The following is a 15,053-nucleotide window of genomic DNA, read 5'->3' on the forward strand; positions in this document are numbered from 1 at the left end:
TTGCGTAGTATGCATCGCATCAATGACTACGGTCTGAATCCCATGTGAACTCTCTCGTCATGTGTTGCGATGTTGTGGGTTCTTGCTTGACCAACTTCATTTGTTGAACCAGAAAGGTCTACAATGTGATTACACAGGTTTCCTTGGCGAAGTTTTGCTCTGATATTTCCATCAAATGCACAGTAGATAATAGGGTTAACGGCCTCATTGATAAATGCGCCAAACATGGCAATTTCGAACTGAACGTGTCCCCGATGAACACGATCCGTTGCTGAAACTACCCGCACAAAATTCATAATGAAGGTCGGAAGCCAGCACAGAGTAAAAGCTGTTGCAACCATGCCAGCGGTTCGTGTCACTCGCCTTTTGCTCTGGAAAATAACAGATACTCGCGTAACACCGTCAGTAACTGACACCGCTGGGCTTACTCCAAACATTATTCGAGCCACGTGAAAATAACACCACCACAAGACTACAAAAGGTATCATACGGATAGTCACAAATTCTACGGCTTCGTATAAAGTATCTAGCCACTGTATCGGAATTGAATTTGGCGTGCAGGCCTTGTTAGAATCCGTTTGTGATATTTCAAACATATACAGATAAGGACACGATATAAAGGCGGGGAAAGCCCATGACAAGATAATCAGTTTCTTCACAAGTCTTGTCTCCATCTTAGGCAGATATGGACGAGCCAAGCTGCGATATCGATCGAATGCGATCAAGGCATGAGTGAAGACAGCGGTTCCCAAGACAGCAATTTCGATAAACTCTATTATCTTGCACGCCGTCCGTCCAAAGGTCCATTGATTGAGAAGAAGACTGATAAATTCAAATGGCATCGTCAAAAGACCAACGAGCAGATCAGAAAGTACCATGTTCAGTATAAACTGATACGTTGGTCGATTTTTAATGAAGATTCTTCGATATTTTATGAGGACGATGCTTACTGCGAGGTTACCCACTATAGTGAGCGTGAATATTAAGGCAAGCGCGGCTGCTTCTAAAATGTCCGTAGCCGAAAGGGCCATTGTGTGCATGAAAACAATGAAAGTGCTTCCGTTTGCTGAAAAGCCTTTCTCGTTGAGATCAATTGAAAGTGCGTGGCAAGGGCTGCACGTCAGTGCCAAATAACATCTGCCTGCGACGCTTCAAAAACATGTCTCACTGAGCAAATCGATCTTGCAAGAAATTAATTAATGCAAAGCAAATATCCTAAAACGGACTTTGAATGTCGTATTAAAAAGTAAAGTCTCTGTTACGAGCCTGAAGGCACCATTAAGGCCGGCGCTTATCTCCGGTTTCCGTAGCATGAAGCGACTAGGAGCATTTATGCTCCCCTCTGGATGGGATGCTAGTCCATCGCAGGATTACCCCCAGCATTATGCCGGTACCCATTTATACACCTGGGTGGGGAGAGGCACCGTGAGAGTAAAACGTCTTGCCCAAGAACGCAACACAATGTCCCTGGCCAGGCCCTGAGGCCGGACCACTCGATCCGGAGTCGAGCGCACTAACCATGAGGCCACCGCGCCTCCCACATTATTACCTATTATTATTACGTAACCCTAACCCTGTTGACGCCGAACGAAATATATTGCTACAACCGTTAACGATATCAGAATTGTAGGCCTTGAATGCAAGAATTAGTAATTTTATAAGTAGTGGATTCACACAAGAATGAATAGACTATTGGTCGCATGGGTATATTAATTTTTGTGTAGTTAACTCAGTTAGCATTCCGTGGCTATGGTGAATGTATAATTAATCTGTACCATTCTTTGTTGTCTGTGAATGGGCAAGGACAGGGGCACCCAAAGTCAATTTTCGGAAAATATCTTTTCGGAAGACGATTTGAGATCTAGAATTTTCGGAATATTTGTTGTAAAATTTTTTGCTTGCCTGTCCCTCCTAGGATTTTCGAACATCTGAAAAATTGCATAATTGTCCATTTTTAACGGATTGTTACTCCAAAAAAGTCACCTAGAATTTTCGGGAGCCTTTTTTCTGGCAAAAACTTTCGAAAAGGTAAGGTTTGATCCCTATAGTTTTCAGATCGCTAGACTTTTCGCTAGGATATCCGAACAGATGAAAAATTTTTAGGGCATAAAAATATGCCTATATCTACTGTTTCATACTAAAATACTTCTAACAATGCTATGTTTAAGTGGTTTTGAACTATATTCTTGTTGGGTGCCCCTTGCAACGAGTTACTCTGCCGGGATTATATTCGAGGTCACTTGTCTTTAGACACACAAGAGACTATGTTTCTTAGTAAGGTTTTTTCTTAAACGTTTTCCTTCGAAATCTACAGGATAGTTGACGCAACTCTTAAAGTCAGTTCGGGCAAACTTTATCGGTCGCAGACAACGTATTAACGGGTCACAAAAGCGTCAGGCATTGTAACCAACAGAAATACTTAAACAGTCGGACATTAATGCTTATGTACTCCTTATATGAAAATCCCCATATCCGTTTTTCATTTGTAAAACACCAAATTTATTGAGAATGACACAGAATGATGATTTTATCTGCGAAGGTGGAGATAATACAAACGTGATTTATCTTCACTTTACATCAATAACTCGCCGGCCGCCTTCTTCCTGAGTCAATTCTGTTCCATCCTGTTCTGTCTCTTTGGCAATATAGCACTGATATAATCTAGAGCTTCTTTAATTAGGGTAGTACAAATTGTTGCAATACTCAAGATGACAGGAAGAGGTGAGAACGCAACTTTTTTTAGTTTTGTTTATCATGATATTTATACTTAATCTCCAAAAGCAATTACTTTTGTGTATTATGAATTCATGAATTCTGTGCTGCCACGAGTTGCCATGGTGTTTTGAAGCAGATGTGATTCGTCTGGACAGCACACATAACTGTGATCCTCTTTCATTTGAGGAGGTTTTGTATCCTGCTGCACTGTTTTCCCAAAACTGTTTTATTGGAACCTCCCTATTGTGTTGTAGAATGGCTCTTAAAGCAGTTGATATTTTCGAAGGTACCATTCTTGCGGTAATATTTATAGTCACAATGGTGGGGAAACGGAATTGTGAGCGTGAATCTCGTGAAGCATCGAAGCCTCCTCCTTAAAAATCGGCCAACGTATCAGTTTATTCTGAACATGGTTATTTCCGATCTCATCGTTGGTCTTTTGACGATGCCATTTGAACTTATCAATGTTCTTCTCAATGAATGGATCTTTGGACGAACGGCCTGCAAGATAATAGAGTTCATCGAAATTGCCGTCTTGGGAACCGCTGTCTTCACTCATGCTTTGATCGCATTCGATCGATATCGCAGCTTGGCTCATCCCTACTTGCCTAAGATAGAGACAAGAGTGGTAAGAAAAATGCTCATCTTGTCGTGGATTATACCAGCCTTTGTCTCAACTCCCTACCTGTACATGTTCGAGATATCACTTACAGATTCCAATGTGATTTGCACTCCGAATACGATTCCAATTAAGTGGTTGGATAAGCTATACGAGGCCGTCCAGTTTTCCCTCGTCCTATTGATACCCTTTCCGATCTTGTGTTGGTGTTATTTTTACGTAGCTCTGATAATGTGGCAGGGAAGTCGCTCTGTATCGGATGCTTGTAATGTAACCCGGCTTTCTGTCATTTCAAAGAGCAAAAGACGAGTGACACGGACCGCTGGCTTAGTTGCAATAACTTTCACTGTGTGCTGGCTGCCAACCTTCATTGTGTATGTTTTTCGTATTGTGGCAGGTACGGACCATGTCTATCGTGGGCACCTTTTGAGCGAAATTGCTTTGTTTGTAACTCTTATCAATGCGGCTATTAACCCATCATATACTGCTCGTTCGACGGGAATATAAAAGGAAAAGTTCGTCTACGTGCAATGGGCAAGCTTGACGGAAACAGTGGTGTGTCAGCTCCCAAGTAAAATACACTTTTAACTACAAGTTTTCTTTAACGTTCTCACCATTTATTCTCATTCTCTCCCATGGCGAGTTAATGTTTAACACCTGAAAAAACGCGTGGTCGTAAAAATAATGGCTGGATTTAGGGTTTTCACAAGTAAGGAAAAAAAGTAAGCCGTCAAGTCGTGTTTTGGGGTGAATGTATTAAACGTAATGCTAGTCTTCACACGACAATTTCGCCTTTTAAGTTCTTGGTTAAAAAAAAAAAAAGGAAGAAAAACTTTGGAATGCTTTAGAAAAAGACTTAACTAATCATGAAATAAGATTAACAACAACTGCGGGTACTTTCTCTTCGCTTCCTCCTCTGTTTTCCAACAAGGACTTTGTTCGCTTGTAGAAGATGGCAAGTCACAATCCGCATATATAACAACTTAATTAATACTTTGGAGTTCATTTGAATGGATTTAATATTCACCATCAACTGAATTCACTTGAAAGAACGGTGTGTGTATCCAACAACAACTCACCATATTTGAATACTCGAACAGCAATCAATATTTTTTCCAGGCTGTCCACCACATATCTTTACGCCATTGAAAATCTGCCACGTGCGTCTATAGCGCATTTTGCTGTACAGGAAAAACCGCACCGAAAATATGGTCCTGGCCTTTCCGATGAGAATAATAAGAAAATATAACTAACTGTTTTACATGTCTACCGTGTAATGAGTCTGGCTTAGAAATCATAGCTTTCCAGATCCCTCTTGAATTCACGAAGAGTACCTGCTGTTCGCAGCTCCGCTGGAAGTTTAATCCATAGAGAACTTCCCCGCTATGGTCTCTTCATCTTGTTGGTCCGTGGTTTAGGTATGGCTAGCCTTTTCTCTCTATTCCTTAAGTCGCGGTCTTTAAAAACTCATGTTAAATAGTCAGGCACTAGATTGTTTAGTCCTTTAAACATCAAGTTAGCTTTTTGCTTTGTCCTTTTAACAGAGACCCTGTTCCAACCGAAAACGTCGAGTTAAAAATTTGATTCCGTGTCATAGCTAGATTGTGTGATCACTCTGGCAGCTCGATTTTGCAACTTTTAAAGCATGCTAGATGTACAGCATGGCCATCCCAGACTAGAGATATGACTCTGTCGGAGAATGATGGATTTTAATGGCAGTGGATCTATCATCAAAAGGTCTTACGCTCTTCAATGCTCCGATCCCCGATGATACTTTCTTAAAGATCTCCTCGACTGATATGCTTGGACCAAGACAGGGTGTCATCGACACATAACCCAAGTGATTTCGCATGATGAACTCGTTTTATAACGCAATCATTAATGGCTGTTTTTATTTCTGAATCAACTTGTGTTCTTAGTGTCTGTCCTCAGCCAATCCCCATAGGGAGATTTAGTGCGCAAAATGCGGGGAAAAAAAAGAAGAGTTTTTTTCAAGAGAAATTGTTGAATGGAAAGTCTCTCCTCGGTAGTTTCGCGCATTTGGGGTTGTTACTTCTAATTCGGTTAATCCATATGCTATACAGTGCCTTGCCATACTCTCCACGATTAAATTTCGACAAACAAAAATCTCAAATTGCTCGAAAACAAGCGAAGGAACAGTCAAAAATTTAGAAATCATACAGTCCTTTGGGAATTTCTAGTTTTGATTCCAAAACATTCTGAAACTGACACCGCTGAGAAGTGGGCTTAATAATATAATATCAATTTCGATATATTAAAATCCAGCTTGCAAAGAGGTTTAGAGGACAAATACAAAGGGAAGTGGATAATTTTCAAATATGTTTCACATTCATTCTTGTTTTTATCCTCACTGCCTCACTATCAAGTTAAATATTTGATATTTCGAAAATGGCCTTTTATCTGTGTCAATAAATACGTGATAAAGCTTGCTGTGCTCTAGAATAATATCAGTTATGACGCAGCTCTATTATATCTTATGCAGGTGCCTCAATGCTTTGCGATGCACGGAATATAATTATTTTGGTATTTTGCTTACGTAACCGAAATTACAGTAAAGGGAGTTTTTAAAATACTTGAAAAGGTAAGACTTTAATTTCCAATGGCAAACGGTTGCCTTATCTCACGGACAAGGACAAAGTAAAGCTATCAATGAAAAAAACTTTGTAGATGCCGAGAATGCCAGAATTTAGTGGGTTATGATTTTAATGACGTGTGGAATTATAAGATCATTTCTTTTTCAACGGTAAGTGCTAAACGATTGCGTGACATAAGTTACTCCTACGTTTACAAAAAAACAAAAACAAAAAACCAAAGTTAATTGAATGCTTTATTTCACCTGTTTTGTCCGGAAATTTACGGGGACACGAAAGCACATCCTTCATTAAGCTAGGCAGAGATGCGTTCTCGAAAAGACCACAAATATTTCCCTTTTTCGAGGTGATCGTCAGTGCAGTTTCACAATAAATGGACATGTTCTTGGTGGAGATGATTTAATATTAGGAATTTTAATTAATGTCGACCACAACGACGTTGACGAACACGTCTCCTTAAAATATAACTTTGCACATTCCGAAGTCTATCGAGATTATTCCATTTCGAGTTCATGTTGTACAATGTGGGTGAGTTAACCTAAAAATAAACTGGTAAGAGCGATGTCAGAGTGCCAATATAGAATAAAAAATTCATACACATTTGTATGCTAATGTTGTCGTCGGCAAAAACCTCAAATTTGGTGAATTCACGTCGATGCACGTTTGCGATTATTTTTCTTCATTTACTCAACGATATTTGTTTATTGTCGTGTGGCGTTATTATATATTATATCATATATCTTTCTTTATCCTCGGAGTTTATAGCTTGGAGTACCTGTAGCTAATATCTCCGAGTAATAATAACCCTCCGAACCACGATATACACAACAGAGGGAGGGAAAGGAAATGAAAGGAACTTTATTTCAATGTCTAGTCGTTCTAGCGTTTGAGCACGAATTGGGGACACTGTAAACTGACACTGTAACAATTAACTTAAATCAAGTCAAATGTTGGTTGGACAGACTATAACACCGGGAACTCGGCGCCCTACTATTTGCGAATCGCTTGTGGCCATGGGTTCTTTTATGAATGTTGAAGGGTTCAGTGAGACCCGGGGCTTAGGGTTTATCGTCCTTATCCGAGAAGACTAGAGAGAGTCTAACCATTTGCAGATGTCATTACTAAGGCAGCTATTTCTCCTAAGTTATTTAAAGACCCTGAGTATTGGTCTGGCCGGACAGTAGTCCGATGCTCAACCGTGCCAATCGGCCGGCGGTTGTCGTCGCCGTAGCGGTCGTCAGTCGTTCATAGACTCCCTATTGTTGTCCCTTGAGAGTCGACTTCAGGAAATCGCCTTTGCGTCGTATGCATCGCATCCATGACTATGGTCTGAATCCCATGTGAACTCCCTCGTCATGTGTTGCGATGTTGTGGTTTCTTGCTTGACCAACTTCATTTGTTGAACCAGAAATGTCTACAATGTGATAACACATGTTTCCTGGGCGAAGTTTTGCTCTGATATTTCCGTCAAAAGCACAGTAGATAGTAGGGTTAACGGCCTCATTGATAAATGCGCCAAATATGGCAATTTTGAACAGAACGTGTCCCCGATGAACACGATCCGTTCCTGAAACTGCCCGTACAAAATTCATAATGAAGGTCGGAAGCCAGCACAGAGTAAAAGCTGTTGCAACCATGCCAGCGGTTCGTGTCACTCGCCTTTTGCTCTGGAAAATAACAGATACTCGCGTAACACCGTCAGTAACTGACACCGCTGGGTTTACTCCACACATTATCCGAGCCACGTGAAAATAACACCACCACAAGACTACAAAAGGTATCATACGGATAGTCACAAATTCTAGGGCTTCGTATAAAGTATCTAGCCACTGTATCGGAATTGAATTTGGCGTGCAGGCCTTGTTAGAATCCGTTTGTGATATTTCAAACATATACAGATAAGGAGACGATACAAAGGCGGGGAAAGCCCATGACAAGATAATCAGTTTCTTCACAAGTCTTGTCTCCATCTTAGGCAGATATGGACGAGCCAAGCTGCGATATCGATCGAATGCGATCAAGGCATGAGTGAAGACAGCGGTTCCCAAGACAGCAATTTCGATGAACTCTATTATCTTGCACGCCGTCCGTCCAAAGGTCCATTCATTGAGAAGAAGACTGATAAATTCAAATGGCATCGTCAAAAGACCAACGAGCAGATCAGAAAGTACCATGTTCAGTATAAACTGATAAGTTGGTCGATTTTTAATGAAGATTCTTCGATATTTTATGAGGACGATGCTTACTGCGAGGTTACCCACTATAGTGAGCGTAAATATTAAGGCAAGCGCGGCTGCTTCTAAAATGTCCGTAGCCGAAAGGGCCATTGTGTGCATGAAAACAATGAAAGTGCTTCCGTTTGCTGAAAAGCCTTTCTCGTTGAGATCAATTGAAAGTGCGAGGCAAGAGCATCACTTCAGTGCCAAATAACATCTGCCTGAGACGCTTCGAAAACATGTCTCACTGAGCAAATCAATCTTGCAAGAAATTAATTAATGCAAAGCAGATATCCTAAAATGGACTTTGAATGTCGTATTACCTAACCCTAACCCTGTTAACATCGAACGAAATATATTGCTACAACCGTTAACGATATCAAAATTGTAGGCCTTGAATGCAAGAATTAATAATTTCATAAGTAGTGGATTCGCACAGGAATGAATAGACTATTGGTCGCATGGGTATAATAATTTTTGTGTAGTTACCTCTGTTAGAATTCCTTGGCTATGGTGAATGTATAATTATCTGTACCACTCTTTATTGTCTGTGAATGGACAAGGACAGGGGCACCCAACGTCAATTTTCGGAAAATATCTGTTCGGAAGACGATTTGAGATCTAGAATTTTCGGAATATTTGTTGTAAAATGTCTTGCTTGCCTGCCCCTCCTAGGATTTTCGAACATCTGAAAAATGGTATAATTGTCCATTTTTAACGGATTGTTACCCTAAAAAGGTCACCTAGAATTTTCGGGAGCCTTTTTTCTGACTAAAATTTTCGAAAAGGTATGGTTTGATCCCTATAGTTTCCGGATCACTAAACTTTTTGCTAAGAAATCCGAATTCATGAAAAATTTTTAGGGCATAAAAATATGCCTATATCTACCGTTTAAATACTAAAATACCTTTAACAATGCTATGTTTAAGTGGTTTTGAACTATATTCCCGTTGGGTGCCCCTGGCAAGGAGTTACTCCGCCGGCATTATATTCGAGGTCACTTCTCTCTAGAAACACAAGAGACTATGTTTCTTAGTAAGGTTTTTTTCTTAAAAGTTTTCCTTCTAAATCTTCAGGATAGGTGAGACAACTTTTAAAGTCAGTTCGGGCAAACTTTATCGGGCGCAGACAACGTATTAACGGGTCAAAAAAGCGTCAGGCATTGTAACCACCAGAAATACTTAAACAGTCGGACATTAATGCTTAATGTACTCATTATATGAAAATCCCCGTATCCGTTTTTCATTTGTAAAACACCAAATTTATTGAGACTGACACGGAATAATGATTTTATCTGCGAAGGTGGAGATAATACAAACGTGATTTCTCTTCACTTTACATCAATAAATCGCCGGCCACCTTCTTCCTGAGTCAATTCTGTTCCATCGAGACCAGACGTCACTTTGGCAATATATCACTGATATAATCTAGAGCTTCTTTAATTAGGGTATTACAGATTGTTGCAATACTCAAGATGACAGGAAGAGGTGAGAACGCAACTTTTTTTAGTTTTGTTAATGATGATATTTATACTTAATCTCCAAAAGCAATTACTTTTGTGTATTATGAATTCATGAATTCTGTGCTACCACGAGTTGCCATGGTGTTTTGAAGCAGATGTGATTCGTCTGGACAGCACACATAACTGTGATCCTCTTTCATTTGAGGAGGTTTTGTATCCTGCTGCACTGTTTTCCCAAAACTGTTTTATTGGAACCTCCCTATTGTGTTGTAGAATGGCTCTTAAAGCAGTTGATATTTTCGAAGGTACCTTTCTTGCGGTAATATTTATAGTCACAATGGTGGGAAACGGAATTGTGAGCGTGATTCTCGTGAAGCATCGAAGCTTCCTCCTTAAAAATCGGCCAACGTATCAATTTATTCTGAACATGGTTATTTCTGATCTCGTCGTTGGTCTTTTGACGATGCCATTTGAACTTATCAATGTTCTTCTCAATGAATGGATCTTTGGACGAACGGCCTGCAAGATAATAGAGTTCATCGAAATTGCCGTCTTGGGAACCGCTGTCTTCACTCATGCCTTGATCGCATTCGATCGATATCGCAGCTTGGCTCATCCCTACTTGCCTAAGATAGAGACAAGAGTGGTAAGAAAAATGCTCATCTTGTCGTGGATTATACCAGCCTTTGTCTCAAGTCCCTACCTGTACATGTTCGAGATATCACTTACAGATTCCAATGTGATTTGCACTCCAAATACGATTCCAATTAAGTGGTTGGATAAGCTGTACGAAGCCGTTGAGTGTTCCCTCGTCCTGTTGATACCTTTTCTGATCTTGTGTTGGTGTTATTTTCACGTAGCTCGGATAATGCGGCGGGGAAGTGGCTCTGTATCGGATGCTTGTGATGTAACTAGGCTTTCAGTCATTTCAAAGAGCAAAAGACGAGTGACACGAACCGCTGGCTTAGTTGCAATAACTTTCACAGTGTGCTGGCTGCCAACCTTCATTGTGTATGCTTTTCGTATCGTGGCAGGTACGGACCATGTCCATCGTGGGCACTTTTTGAGCGAAATTGCTTTGTTTGGAACTTTTATCAATGAGGCTATTAATCCCATCATCTACTGCTCGTTCGACGGGAATATAAAAGGAAAAGTTCGCCTACGTGCAATGTGCAAGCTTGATGAAAACACTGTTGTGTCAATGGACGGAGCTGATCAAGTAAATCGCCGCAACAGTGCAACGGAGGATGCGGGTACTGAAATGAGTGTCAGAACCGCTGAATGCAACAGGAAATCTTAAACTAACACATTATCGTGAACATCATAATCTTTGTCGTCGTCGTAGACGCCGTCGTCAACATCCCAAACAAGATGATGATCAGAGGAAATCACGCCATTCGAGCCAAATGCCATTTATGCAAATGTTAGGAAAAATGTTAGCCTGCGAGCAGGCCCTCCAAGGGACTGGGGTTGGGGGTAGAATGAGGGCCTGCCCGCATGGCTTTGTATTTTGAATGTCGCGTCCAAATTTTGGACGCAAAATACTGATTGGCTGAAATTAAATTACCTCGTGACGTCACCATTGACAAGCTCCGACAACAAGAAAAGCCTCTTCAGGTGGTCAGAAATGCGTCTGAGAAAATTGTAGAATGTTGCAATTTACCATAACTTTACATAATTAAAGGTCGGGCAACGCGATGCAATGGCCTCTCTACTGGAAGGAAGGAAGTTCTATCTCTGTTATCCACAGAATTCGAGAAAAGTCTTATTTCCCAACTGTTTTTCGTAGCGGCCAAAATACGAGGGCGACTTCATGTCACCGTGGCTGCCTCTGTTGCTGATTTAACGATAGAGGAACTCTACACGATTTTAGCAAGTATTAGGCTAAGCCGAAAAGGCGGCTCCACAAATGATTGCTCGATCTCCTCGTAACTCCGCAATACTCCGATACACTTGAAAACAAAATATTCCAATTTTCAAATTATTGAATTAGTAAAATACATATCTATAACCACAATTGAAATAAAATGGTGTAGGTATTAGAATATCTGTCTAGTATTAAAGTGTGATGTAGCAGTTGTAATGTCTGTATTTCATTAAAATAAATTTAAAAAGATAATTCCGCTTCGCTTTACCGAAATTTGGCAGCAGTTGTGGTCGACGAGTCTCACACAGTGGAGATGCGGTCAGGGAAAACGAATGTCTCTATTACGATTCCCGTCGTTTGAAGTTTGTGTGCTAATTTTTTCCCTGACGAACGAAACACTTTTTCCGCGGAAGGGACTTCGACGAATTACCGTACTGAATATTCAGCTACGCTTTACAGCATCAGCAATAGTTGTTAGGCTTTTCTGGCGAAGGCTTCCTTCCTTTACAGTTTTTTTTAGTTTCTGCCTCGGGCAAATTGAAATACACAACGCGTGGGTTTCTGTTTTCTGTGTTTTTTTTCAATGTTTACTTCTGGTGCGCGCTGATTGGCTAATTTTTGACAGCTCTCTCAGCGTGACATCAGGAGGCGGCATTCAAAATTCAAAGGGATGCGTGCAGGCTCTCCTTCTCTCCCACCGAAGAGAGAGAGCCTACTCGCAGGCTAGAAAAATGTTCGTTCCACGCTCTGATTACATAACACACATTTCAACAAAATATACTGCTCAGAACGAAAGAAAAGAGATACGACAGAAATATTTTAGTTGAATCGATTGATCTCTCTCATGATGGTACCGCCGTTAGCCTGATGAAGGCTAAGTGGTTTAACAGCCGTTTAATATTCGATAGCGTGCTTCTTATTACGTTCTTAGGTCTACCCAAGTCAAAGATTTTTCTCTTTCCTTGGGAGTGATGCAAAAGGAAGTTTCTGATGCTGTTGATTAGGAAAGGTTCTTCATCCATCACATTTACAGTATCCTAAGGCCTCACTTGATTTCTGTAGTTTACATATGTGTATACATTTACGATTATTAATTATTCAGCCCTTGCGTTGACACGTACATGCATTTTAGTCATTTTATGAATGTTTTCTTTGTGCATGTGAATTTGACAACGAAAACAACATCAAATATTAAAGAGAGTCCAGGCTTTTAGTTTCTTACTGCAGTTCCCAAGTAAAATCCACTTTCAGCTACAAGTGTTTTAACTTAACGTTCTCACCATGCATTCGCATTCTCTCCCATGGCGAGTTAATGTTTAACACCTGAAAAAACGCGTGGTCGTAAAAATAATGGCTGGATTTAGGGTTACCACAAGAAGGAAAAAAAGTAAGCCGTCAAGTCGTGTTTTGGGGTGAATGTATTAAAATTAATGCTAGTATTCACACGACAATTTCGCCTTTTAAGTTCGTGATTAAAAAAGAAAGGAAGAACAACTTTGGAATGCTTTAGAAAAAAAGGCTTAATTAATCATCAAATAAGACTAACAACAATTGCGCGTACTTTTTTGTGCGCTTCCTCCTCTCTTTTGCAACAAGAATTAGTTCACCTGCAGAAGATGCCAAGTACGTTTTCCCCGACCAAAGCTCTCCCGTTTTCTTATAGTTCACAAATTATTCCTCGGGTTCTTGTGGATTTTTCGTTTTTGCAAAAAGCTAATTAAAGTTGTAATCGTTGCACCCACGAAGGCAGACTTGTGGGTTTAGAAAAGACAGCGCAACTTTTGAACATTAAGATCAAGGCCGCTTTCCGTTCAGACTCTGACTTTATTATTGGCGGTAAGACACTGAAGCGCAGCTTTTGAAAAAAAGCTCTGCTCCGGCAAACTCGAGTAAGATCTTACGATCATTATTTAGGTTAGTCAATTCCCTGAAGGCAAAGTTGCGACAACTATTTGTTTACTTGGCCAATTTGACCTGGGTTCAAAAATGACAGCAGGAAATTACAGCTCTTACATTTACAATTAAGACAGGTCCGGCGGGGTCCTTTCATCAAATCCCTTCGTCGAGCAAAAATCGGTAGCCCACAGGGTGCAGACGAAGCAGAAAGAAATGTAATGGCGTTCAATTGATTTTCTTAAATTTCTAAAAAACAGATATTTCAAGCTGTGGTTTGCAATTAGTGTTATTCAGATCTGTTACCCGACCAACTATTGATAAAACTGCAGCTGTCATAGTACGAATTCAAGAGATTGAAAGGCACTCCAGTCTCATTATCGCTTCACTTGGCACGTAATGCAAATTTTCGGATGGATACGATGAAAACTACTCAAGAGTCAATGTTTAATTTATGACCATTGAAAATTCCAGATCTCAATACGAATATGAAGTGTTCTCATTTCTTCCGTAATAGAGCGCCATGTACAATTTCAGACGCTTGTCTTTGCCTCCTATGTGGGCTCTGATCAATGAAATTTACTTTCAACACCAGACGATCAATCTTCTCAATGGGGATCCTTCTTAGGGGTGAAAGGGTTTTTTTTAAGACTGTTTTAATCATCAGCGCTGTGGGAAAACTATGACCCGTTTAATTTTTATAAGTTTTCTTTCATGTTTCAGTTGAGTTGAGCGACGTGTTTCACGTGAGTAAAAAAAAAAAAATTCAATCAATCGCCCTCGGACAATAAGAGTCGAATTTTTTTAAAAAGATATTTGCAAAATATAGCTTCCTTTTGAATCTCAACAGGTTTTTACATTCCCTATTTTTCACCTTCGCAGACAGAAAGCGTTTTCAGTTAGTTTGCAGGGGTTTGACATCATTTTGGCAGCACTTCCGATCAATTTTGTTTGAGCCGTAAATCAAACATAATCATTTCGAGGAGAGTAAGGACGATTTCTCAAGTTGGAGGAACAATTTTACAAGGCAAATGAGAGAGTAGTAAGTTTTCAATTGCAGTCATATCCGTTTATCCTGACAAAATGTGAAAGCATTGTCAAAAAAGTAATCAAAAAGTATTTTTTCCGATCGCAACGACTAAAATTTGCAGTTACCCAAACGAAAGTGCCCAAGTATTAAGGAAATGGACTAAAACTGTAGTGTGTGAAAGCTACACGCGGAGTGTAAACTCAAATAACTACATAATAGACAACATGGCAAACGCAATTTCAGCTGCAGAAATAGTTGTGCCCAGGTAAACAACTTCATGAAGCATGAGGTGAAACCTGTCGGGGTTCAACTTCAGTCTGCATTCCTGAAATCGCTGTAGAACACGGTGGAGCTTCTCCAGGTGGGTGTCGTCTGTTTCCCCAGAGATACGCATTTCGACTATAAGAACACAGCAAACTTGGTCGTGACCAACACTCAGGGTCTTTAAATAACTGAGGAGAAAGTGCTGCCTTTGTAATTACATCTGGAAATGGTTAGACTCTCTAGTCTTCTCGGATAAGGACGATAACTTGGCGCAGGTCACGTCTAACAACCCTTCAATGTTCATAATCCTGTGAGACGTAAAAGAACCCGCACACCTGTCGCAAAGAGTAGGGCATGTAGTTCCCGGTGTTGTGG

General features: G+C 40.3%; 3 protein-coding genes and 1 pseudogene across 3 annotated transcripts; 2 read left to right on the top strand and 2 right to left on the bottom strand.

Annotated features, from left to right (window-relative positions):
• Positions 1 to 26: 26 nt before the first annotated feature.
• LOC137989301 (neuropeptide FF receptor 1-like) lies at positions 27 to 1,129 on the bottom strand. The gene has a single exon (XM_068835127.1). The coding sequence runs from the start codon at positions 1,038 to 1,040 to the stop codon at positions 27 to 29; it is 1,014 nt and encodes a 337-aa protein (XP_068691228.1). The 5' UTR covers positions 1,041 to 1,129.
• Positions 1,130 to 2,970: 1,841 nt separating this feature from the next.
• LOC137989306 (tachykinin-like peptides receptor 86C) lies at positions 2,971 to 4,567 on the top strand (annotated as a pseudogene).
• A 1,640-nt stretch (positions 4,568 to 6,207) lies between these two features.
• On the bottom strand, positions 6,208 to 8,371 carry LOC137989309 (neuropeptide FF receptor 1-like). The gene has a single exon (XM_068835135.1). It carries the CDS (start codon positions 8,280 to 8,282, stop codon positions 7,269 to 7,271), a length of 1,014 nt encoding a protein of 337 aa, XP_068691236.1. The 5' UTR covers positions 8,283 to 8,371; the 3' UTR covers positions 6,208 to 7,268.
• A 1,118-nt stretch (positions 8,372 to 9,489) lies between these two features.
• Positions 9,490 to 12,188, top strand: LOC137989303 (galanin receptor 2a-like). The gene has a single exon (XM_068835129.1). The coding sequence runs from the start codon at positions 9,899 to 9,901 to the stop codon at positions 10,922 to 10,924; it is 1,026 nt and encodes a 341-aa protein (XP_068691230.1). The 5' UTR covers positions 9,490 to 9,898; the 3' UTR covers positions 10,925 to 12,188.
• Positions 12,189 to 15,053: the final 2,865 nt, after the last annotated feature.

Source organism: Montipora foliosa, unplaced genomic scaffold (genome assembly GCF_036669935.1).
Source record: "Montipora foliosa isolate CH-2021 unplaced genomic scaffold, ASM3666993v2 scaffold_451, whole genome shotgun sequence".
Lineage (NCBI taxonomy): Eukaryota > Metazoa > Cnidaria > Anthozoa > Scleractinia > Acroporidae > Montipora > Montipora foliosa.

Excerpts from the sequence above, each read along its gene's own strand:
- LOC137989301 (XM_068835127.1), bottom strand. The coding sequence starts at position 1,040 with ATGCACACAATGGCCCTTTCGGCTACGGACATTTTAGAAGCAGCCGCG.
- LOC137989309 (XM_068835135.1), bottom strand. The coding sequence starts at position 8,282 with ATGCACACAATGGCCCTTTCGGCTACGGACATTTTAGAAGCAGCCGCG.
- LOC137989303 (XM_068835129.1), top strand. The coding sequence starts at position 9,899 with ATGGCTCTTAAAGCAGTTGATATTTTCGAAGGTACCTTTCTTGCGGTA.